Genomic DNA, 10,000 nt, shown 5'->3' with positions numbered 1-10,000 from the left:
GAGGAGACCACGTCACAGCTGGACAGAAGAGACGAGGAGAGACGAGAAAACTCTGCCCTCAGCTGCCACAGGTCCCTGCACACAGACACAGGTCGGTTATGTTTATGTCTCATATAAATTACCCACAGTTTGATAACAGCTGTTCCATTCTCATGTAATCCCTCCAGTGTGTTCTGGGTCTCCTCCCAGTTGGACCTGGACCTCCTCTAAAGGGGGGCGTCCAGGAGGATCCTGACTAGGAGCCAGAACCACCTCAGCTGGCTCCATGTGAAGGAGCAGCGGCTCTACTCCTAGCCTCCCCCGCATGTCTGAACTCCTGACCCGATCTCTAAGAGCCCAGACCCTCTCTGCTTGGATCCAGCATCTCATTGTTTGGGTCACTACCCAAAGCTGGTGAGCAGAGGTGAGGGTTGGGACGTAGACTGACTGCTACACTGAGAGGGTTCTGATCCACCAGGACGGTCCGGTACTGATGCTGCACCATCCACCCGCTGCTGCACCATCCACCCGATGCTGCACCATCCACCCGATGCTGCACCATCCACCCGATGCTGCACCATCCACCCGCTGCTGCACCATCCACCTGATGCTGCACCATCCACCCGATGCTGCACCATCCATCTGATGCTGCACCATCTACCTGATGCTGCACCATCTACCTGATGCTGCACCATCCACCCGATGCTGCACCATCCACCCGATGCTGCACCATCCACCCGATGCTGCACCATCCACCCGATGCTGCACCATCCACCCGATGCTGCACCATCCACCCGATGCTGCACCATCCACCCGATGCTGCACCATCCACCTGATGCTGCACCATCCACCCGATGCTGCACCATCCACCCGATGCTGCACCATCCACCCGATGCTGCACCATCCACCTGATGCTGCACCATCCATCTGATGCTGCACCATCTACCTGATGCTGCACCATCTACCCGATGCTGCACCATCCACCCGATGCTGCACCATCCACCCGATGCTGCACCATCCACCCGATGCTGCACCATCCACCCGATGCTGCACCATCCACCTGCTGCTGCACCCATCCACCTGTCAACCTCACGCTCCATCTGACCCTCACTGTGAAGAAGCCCCCCCGATACTTAAACTCCTCCACTTGGGGCAGCACCCCCCCCCCCAGGTTTCTCCATCGTTGCCCACGTGGGCGTTGAAGTCCCCGGGCCGGGGACTCTGAGCTGCTGTTCACTGCAGAACCACAGAACCCGTCTTCCTCCCAAAAACACCAAGTACCAAGGAGGCGAGCCTCCGGTTCTGCTGCGCTCGGCCGGGGACTCTGAGTATCTCCACACAGCCCGGCTCCTCTCCAGGAGTTTGGATCCAGAGCCGGTGCTGTGTGTAGGGTCAGCCCAACTATATCTAGTTGGTACCGCTCCTCCTCCCACACCAGCTCCGGCTTTTTCCCTACCAGCGAGGTGACGTTCCACGTCCCTAGAGCTAATGTACAATGCCGGGGATCAGCATGCTTTGGCCCACGTCTGATCCATAGACCCGATCCCTGCAGGTGGTGGGTTCGGGTCGGGCTGGTCCCGGCTGGTCCTCGTGGAAGGCGAGTGCCCTGGTCTCCCTATTCTGGCGAGGTCCCTGCTGCCCTGTTTTGTTGTGGGTCATTTCAATCGTTCTTAGTCTGGACCCTCACCTGCCTTGGGAGACCCTACCAGGGGCCGTTGCCCCTGACAACCCAGCCCCCCCCCCCCCCCCCCTCCATGATGGTGAGATATCAGCTGATCAGACGTACCTGTCGGTGGCGGTTTTTACTGTGTGACAGTGACGTCTCAGAGCAACCACACAACTCCAGACTGAGAGGAGACGGTCCTGCTGCTGACACACACTTCCTGTCCGACACTGGATACACACACACACACACACACACACACACACACACACACACACACACATAAATATATAAATACTACATAAAGTACTTCAGAATATATATACTACATAAAGACCACACCTCTTTCTCTCTCGTCCAATCAGCTTCTCTCTGCTCCGCCTCCTCCACAGCTCTCGTCCAATCAGCTGTTAGCTTCAGGAGATCTTCCCTCAGGGCCTGGTTCGCCTGCTCTGATTGGCTGAGCTGCTCCCGCAGTGCAGAGTTTGTGTCAGCAAGACAAACGGACCTGTAACACACACACACACACACACACACACACATTATATACACACACACACACATTATACACACACACACACACACACACATTATACACACACACACACACACACATTATACACACACACACATTATACACACACACACACATTATACACACACACACACATTATATACACACACACACACACACACACACACACACACATTATATACACACACACACACATTATACACACACACACACACACACATTATACACACACACACACACACACATTATACACACACATTAATACACACACACACACACATTAATACACACACACACACACACACACACACACACCTCTGTTGTTCCTCCTCCAGCCTGATGAGGGCGCTCTCCAGAGAGTCATTGTGTTCGTCTCTGATCCTCAACTACAAACACATGATGCTGTTATTAAGCTCCGCCCACTCAGCCATAGCTCTGCTGTACATGAGCTATATAAATAAACTATATATATAAATAATATATATATAATTATTATTATACTATATATATATAATTATTATTATACTATACATATATATAGTATAATAATTATTACTGCTGTATGTTGTACAGAGAAATACAAATAAAAAGCAGCAGTTCAGAGGATCTGTAGTACTGTATTAGTACTGTAGTAGTACTGTAGTAGTACTGTAGTAGTACTGTAGTACTGTAGTAGTACTGTAGTAGTACTGTAGTAGTACTGTAGTAGTACTGTAGTACTGTAGTAGTACTGTAGTAGTACTGTAGTAGTACTGTAGTACTACTGTAGTAGTACTGTAGTAGTACTGTAGTACTGTAGTAGTACTGTAGTAGTACTGTAGTACTGTAGTAGTACTGTAGTAGTACTGTAGTAGTACTGTAGTACTACTGTAGTAGTACTGTAGTAGTACTGTAGTACTGTAGTAGTACTGTAGTAGTACTGTAGTACTGTAGTAGTACTGTAGTAGTACTGTAGTAGTACTGTAGTACTGTAGTAGTACTGTAGTAGTACTGTAGTAGTACTGTAGTACTACTGTAGTAGTACTGTAGTAGTACTGTAGTACTGTAGTAGTACTGTAGTAGTACTGTAGTACTGTAGTAGTACTGTAGTAGTACTGTAGTACTACTGTAGTAGTACTGTAGTACTGTAGTAGTACTGTAGTAGTACTGTAGTAGTACTGTAGTACTACTGTAGTAGTACTGTAGTAGTACTGTAGTACTGTAGTAGTACTGTAGTAGTACTGTAGTACTGTAGTAGTACTGTAGTAGTACTGTAGTAGTACTGTAGTAGTACTGTAGTACTGTAGTAGTACTGTAGTAGTACTGTAGTAGTACTGTAGTACTACTGTAGTAGTACTGTAGTAGTACTGTAGTACTGTAGTACTACTGTAGTAGTACTGTAGTAGTACTGTAGTACTGTAGTAGTACTGTAGTAGTACTGTAGTACTGTAGTAGTACTGTAGTAGTACTGTAGTACTACTGTAGTAGTACTGTAGTACTGTAGTAGTACTGTAGTAGTACTGTAGTAGTACTGTAGTACTACTGTAGTAGTACTGTAGTAGTACTGTAGTACTGTAGTAGTACTGTAGTAGTACTGTAGTACTGTAGTAGTACTGTAGTAGTACTGTAGTACTACTGTAGTAGTACTGTAGTACTGTAGTAGTACTGTAGTAGTACTGTAGTAGTACTGTAGTACTACTGTAGTAGTACTGTAGTACTACTGTAGTAGTACTGTAGTACTACTGTAGTAGTACTGTAGTACTGTAGTAGTACTGTAGTAGTACTGTAGTACTGTAGTAGTACTGTAGTAGTACTGTAGTACTGTAGTAGTACTGTAGTAGTACTGTAGTACTACTGTAGTAGTACTGTAGTACTGTAGTAGTACTGTAGTAGTACTGTAGTAGTACTGTAGTAGTACTGTAGTACTACTGTAGTAGTACTGTAGTACTACTGTAGTAGTACTGTAGTACTACTGTAGTAGTACTGTAGTACTACTGTAGTAGTACTGTAGTACTGTAGTAGTACTGTAGTAGTACTGTAGTACTGTAGTAGTACTGTAGTAGTACTGTAGTACTGTAGTACTGTAGTAGTACTGTAGTACTGTAGTAGTACTGTAGTACTGTAGTAGTACTGTAGTAGTACTGTAGTACTGTAGTAGTACTGTAGTACTGTAGTAGTACTGTAGTAGTACTGTAGTACTGTAGTAGTACTGTAGTAGTACTGTAGTACTGTAGTAGTACTGTAGTAGTACTGTAGTACTGTAGTAGTACTGTAGTACTGTAGTAGTACTGTAGTAGTACTGTAGTACTGTAGTACTGTAGTAGTACTGTAGTACTGTAGTAGTACTGTAGTAGTACTGTAGTAGTATTGTAGTAGTACTGTAGTATTGTAGTAGTACTGTAGTAGTATTGTAGTAGTACTGTAGTAGTAGTACTGTAGTAGTACTGTAGTACTGTAGTACTGTAGTAGTACTGTAGTACTGTAGTAGTACTGTAGTACTGTAGTAGTACTGTAGTAGTACTGTAGTAGTACTGTAGTACTGTAGTAGTACTGTAGTACTGTAGTAGTACTGTAGTAGTACTGTAGTAGTACTGTAGTACTGTAGTAGTACTGTAGTAGTACTGTAGTACTGTAGTAGTACTGTAGTAGTACTGTAGTACTGTAGTACTGTAGTAGTACTGTAGTAGTACTGTAGTACTGTAGTAGTATTGTAGTAGTACTGTAGTATTGTAGTAGTACTGTAGTAGTACTGTAGTACTGTAGTAGTACTGTAGTAGTACTGTCGTAGTACTGTAGTAGTACTGTAGTAGTACTGTAGTAGTACTGTAGTACTTTAGTAGTACTGTAGTATTGTAGTACTGTAGTAGTATTGTAGTAGTACTGTAGTAGTACTGTAGTACTGTAGTAGTACTGTAGTAGTACTGTAGTACTGTAGTAGTACTGTAGTAGTACTGTAGTATTGTAGTAGTACTGTAGTAGTACTGTAGTATTGTAGTAGTACTGTAGTAGTACTGTAGTAGTACTGTAGTACTGTAGTAGTACTGTAGTACTGTAGTAGTACTGTAGTAGTACTGTAGTACTGTAGTAGTACTGTAGTACTGTAGTAGTATTGTAGTAGTACTGTAGTAGTACTGTAGTACTGTAGTAGTACTGTAGTAGTACTGTCGTAGTACTGTAGTAGTACTGTAGTACTTTAGTAGTACTGTAGTATTGTAGTACTGTAGTAGTACTGTAGTAGTACTGTCGTAGTACTGTAGTAGTACTTTAGTAGTACTTTAGTAGTACTGTAGTACTGTAGTACTGTAGTAGTACTGTAGTACTGTAGTAGTATTGTAGTAGTACTGTAGTAGTACTGTAGTACTGTAGTAGTACTGTAGTAGTACTGTCGTAGTACTGTAGTAGTACTGTAGTACTTTAGTAGTACTGTAGTATTGTAGTACTGTAGTAGTATTGTAGTAGTACTGTAGTAGTAGTACTGTAGTAGTACTGTAGTACTGTAGTACTGTAGTAGTACTGTAGTAGTACTGTAGTACTGTAGTAGTACTGTAGTACTGTAGTAGTACTGTAGTAGTACTGTCGTAGTACTGTAGTAGTACTTTAGTAGTACTTTAGTAGTACTGTAGTACTGTAGTACTGTAGTAGTACTGTAGTACTGTAGTAGTATTGTAGTAGTACTGTAGTAGTACTGTAGTACTGTAGTAGTACTGTAGTAGTACTGTCGTAGTACTGTAGTAGTACTGTAGTACTTTAGTAGTACTGTAGTATTGTAGTACTGTAGTAGTATTGTAGTAGTACTGTAGTAGTAGTACTGTAGTAGTACTGTAGTACTGTAGTACTGTAGTAGTACTGTAGTAGTACTGTAGTACTGTAGTAGTACTGTAGTATTGTAGTAGTACTGTAGTAGTACTGTAGTATTGTAGTAGTACTGTAGTAGTACTGTAGTAGTACTGTAGTACTGTAGTAGTACTGTAGTAGTATTGTAGTACTGTAGTAGTACTGTAATAGTACTGTAGTACTGTAGTAGTACTGTAGTAGTATTGTAGTAGTACTGTAGTAGTATTGTAGTAGTACTGTAGTAGTACTGTAGTACTGTAGTAGTACTGTAGTAGTATTGTAGTAGTACTGTAGTAGTACTGTAGTAGTACTGTAGTAGTACTGTAGTACTGTAGTAGTACTGTAGTAGTACTGTAGTACTGTAGTAGTACTGTAGTATTGTAGTAGTACTGTAGTATTGTAGTAGTACTGTAGTAGTACTGTAGTACTGTAGTAGTACTGTAGTAGTATTGTAGTAGTACTGTAGTAGTATTGTAGTAGTATTGTAGTAGTACTGTAGTAGTATTGTAGTAGTACTGTAGTAGTATTGTAGTAGTACTGTAGTAGTACTGTAGTACTGTAGTAGTACTGTAGTAGTATTGTAGTAGTACTGTAGTACTGTAGTAGTACTGTAGTAGTACTGTAGTACTGTAGTACTGTAGTACTGTAGTAGTACTGTAGTACTGTAGTACTGTAGTAGTACTGTAGTACTGTAGTAGTACTGTAGTAGTATTGTAGTAGTACTGTAGTACTGTAGTAGTACTGTAGTACTGTAGTACTGTAGTAGTACTGTAGTAGTACTGTAGTACTGTAGTAGTACTGTAGTATTGTAGTAGTATTGTAGTAGTACTGTAGTAGTACTGTAGTACTGTAGTAGTACTGTAGTAGTACTGTAGTAGTATTGTAGTAGTACTGTAGTACTGTAGTAATACTGTAGTAGTACTGTAGTATTGTAGTAGTACTGTAGTATTGTAGTAGTACTGTAGTAGTATTGTAGTACTGTAGTAGTACTGTAGTAGTACTGTAGTAGTACTGTAGTATTGTAGTAGTACTGTAGTACTGTAGTAGTACTGTAGTAGTACTGTAGTAGTATTGTAGTAGTACTGTAGTAGTATTGTAGTACTGTAGTAGTACTGTAGTAGTACTGTAGTAGTATTGTAGTAGTACTGTAGTAGTACTGTAGTAGTATTGTAGTAGTACTGTAGTAGTATTGTAGTAGTACTGTAGTAGTACTGTAGTAGTACTGTAGTAGTATTGTAGTAGTACTGTAGTAGTACTGTAGTAGTATTGTAGTAGTACTGTAGTACTGTAGTAGTACTGTAGTAGTATTGTAGTAGTACTGTAGTAGTATTGTAGTAGTACTGTAGTAGTACTGTAGTAGTATTGTAGTAGTACTGTAGTAGTACTGTAGTACTGTAGTAGTACTGTAGTATTGTAGTAGTACTGTAGTATTGTAGTAGTACTGTAGTAGTACTGTAGTAGTACTGTAGTAGTACTGTAGTAGTATTGTAGTAGTACTGTAGTATTGTAGCAGTACTGTAGTAGTACTGTAGTATTGTAGTAGTACTGTAGTAGTACTGTAGTATTGTAGCAGTACTGTAGTAGTACTGTAGTATTGTAGTAGTACTGTAGTAGTACTGTAGTACTGTAGTAGTACTGTAGTAGTACTGTAGTAGTACTGTAGTACTGTAGTAGTACTGTAGTAGTATTGTAGTAGTACTGTAGTATTGTAGTAGTACTGTAGTAGTACTGTAGTACTGTAGTAGTACTGTAGTAGTACTGTAGTAGTACTGTAGTACTGTAGTAGTACTGTAGTACTGTAGTAGTACTGTAGTAGTACTGTAGTAGTACTGTAGTAGTATTGTAGTAGTACTGTAGTAGTACTGTAGTAGTACTGTAGTAGTACTGTAGTAGTATTGTAGTAGTATTGTAGTACTGTAGTAGTACTGTAGTAGTACTGTAGTAGTACTGTAGTAGTATTGTAGTACTGTAGTAGTACTGTAGTAGTACTGTAGTAGTACTGTAGTAGTATTGTAGTATTGTAGTAGTACTGTAGTAGTACTGTAGTAGTACTGTAGTAGTATTGTAGTATTGTAGTAGTATTGTAGTAGTACTGTAGTAGTATTGTAGTAGTACTGTAGTAGTACTGTAGTAGTACTGTAGTATTGTAGTAGTACTGTAGTACTGTAGTAGTACTGTAGTAGTACTGTAGTAGTACTGTAGTACTGTAGTAGTATAGTAGTACTGTAGTAGTATTGTAGTAGTACTGTAGTACTGTAGTAGTATTGTAGTAGTACTGTAGTAGTACTGTAGTAGTATTGTAGTAGTACTGTAGTACTGTAGTAGTACTGTAGTACTGTAGTAGTATTGTAGTACTGTAGTAGTATTGTAGTAGTACTGTAGTACTGTAGTAGTACTGTAGTAGTATTGTAGTAGTACTGTAGTATTGTAGTAGTACTGTAGTAGTACTGTAGTACTGTAGTAGTACTGTAGTAGTACTGTAGTAGTACTGTAGTACTGTAGTAGTACTGTAGTACTGTAGTAGTACTGTAGTAGTACTGTAGTAGTACTGTAGTAGTACTGTAGTAGTACTGTAGTATTGTAGTAGTATTGTAGTACTGTAGTAGTATTGTAGTAGTACTGTAGTAGTACTGTAGTATTGTAGTAGTATTGTAGTACTGTAGTAGTATTGTAGTAGTACTGTAGTACTGTAGTAGTACTGTAGTAGTATTGTAGTAGTACTGTAGTAGTACTGTAGTAGTACTGTAGTAGTACTGTAGTAGTACTGTAGTATTGTAGTAGTATTGTAGTACTGTAGTACTGTAGTAGTACTGTAGTAGTACTGTAGTATTGTAGTAGTATTGTAGTACTGTAGTAGTATTGTAGTAGTACTGTAGTACTGTAGTAGTACTGTAGTAGTATTGTAGTAGTACTGTAGTATTGTAGTAGTACTGTAGTAGTACTGTAGTACTGTAGTAGTACTGTAGTAGTACTGTAGTAGTACTGTAGTAGTACTGTAGTACTGTAGTAGTACTGTAGTAGTACTGTAGTAGTACTGTAGTAGTATTGTAGTACTGTAGTAGTACTGTAGTAGTACTGTAGTAGTACTGTAGTAGTATTGTAGTATTGTAGTAGTACTGTAGTAGTACTGTAGTAGTACTGTAGTAGTATTGTAGTATTGTAGTAGTATTGTAGTAGTACTGTAGTAGTATTGTAGTAGTACTGTAGTAGTACTGTAGTAGTATTGTAGTAGTACTGTAGTATTGTAGTAGTACTGTAGTAGTACTGTAGTATTGTAGTAGTACTGTAGTAGTACTGTAGTAGTATTGTAGTAGTACTGTAGTAGTACTGTAGTATTGTAGTAGTACTGTAGTACTGTAGTAGTACTGTAGTAGTACTGTAGTATTGTAGTAGTACTGTAGTAGTACTGTAGTAGTATTGTAGTAGTACTGTAGTAGTACTGTAGTAGTATTGTAGTAGTACTGTAGTAGTACTGTAGTACTGTAGTAGTACTGTAGTACTGTAGTAGTACTGTAGTAGTATTGTAGTAGTACTGTAGTAGTACTGTAGTAGTACTGTAGTATTGTAGTAGTACTGTAGTACTGTAGTAGTACTGTAGTAGTACTGTAGTATTGTAGTAGTACTGTAGTAGTACTGTAGTAGTATTGTAGTAGTACTGTAGTAGTATTGTAGTAGTATTGTAGTAGTATTGTAGTAGTACTGTAGTAGTATTGTAGTGCTGTAGTAGTACTGTAATAGTACTGTAGTATTGTAGTAGTACTGTAGTAGTACTGTAGTAGTACTGTAGTACTGTAGTAGTACTGTAGTACTGTAGTAGTATTGTAGTAGTACTGTAGTACTGTAGTAGTACTGTAGTATTGTAGTACTGTAGTAGTACTGTAGTAGTATTGTAGTAGTACTGTAGTACTGTAGTAGTACTGTAGTATTGTAGTACTGTAGTAGTACTGTAGTAGTATTGTAGTAGTACTGTAGTAGTACTGTAGTAGTACTGTAGTAGTACTGTAGTAGTA

The 10,000-nt window shown here is 39.8% G+C and overlaps 1 protein-coding gene across 1 annotated transcript in view; it reads right to left on the bottom strand.

Moving 5' to 3' along the window:
- The window catches only part of si:dkey-230p4.1 (trichohyalin), a 36,117-nt gene that overhangs the window by 21,958 nt on the left and 4,159 nt on the right, over positions 1-10,000 (bottom strand). The window contains exons 5-8 of the mRNA XM_062431365.1: positions 2,493-2,563; positions 1,985-2,150; positions 1,766-1,872; positions 1-75 (exon numbers count right to left, since the gene is read on the bottom strand). The exon at positions 1-75 is cut by the window's left edge and continues 189 nt beyond it. Coding sequence (XP_062287349.1) covers positions 1-75; positions 1,766-1,872; positions 1,985-2,150; positions 2,493-2,563 — 419 coding nt within the window. The remainder of the gene's footprint in view (positions 76-1,765; positions 1,873-1,984; positions 2,151-2,492; positions 2,564-10,000) is intronic.

This window comes from Scomber scombrus, chromosome 13 (genome assembly GCF_963691925.1).
Source record: "Scomber scombrus chromosome 13, fScoSco1.1, whole genome shotgun sequence".
Taxonomy (NCBI): domain Eukaryota; kingdom Metazoa; phylum Chordata; class Actinopteri; order Scombriformes; family Scombridae; genus Scomber; species Scomber scombrus.
This window is presented reverse-complemented; position numbering and strand designations above follow the sequence as displayed.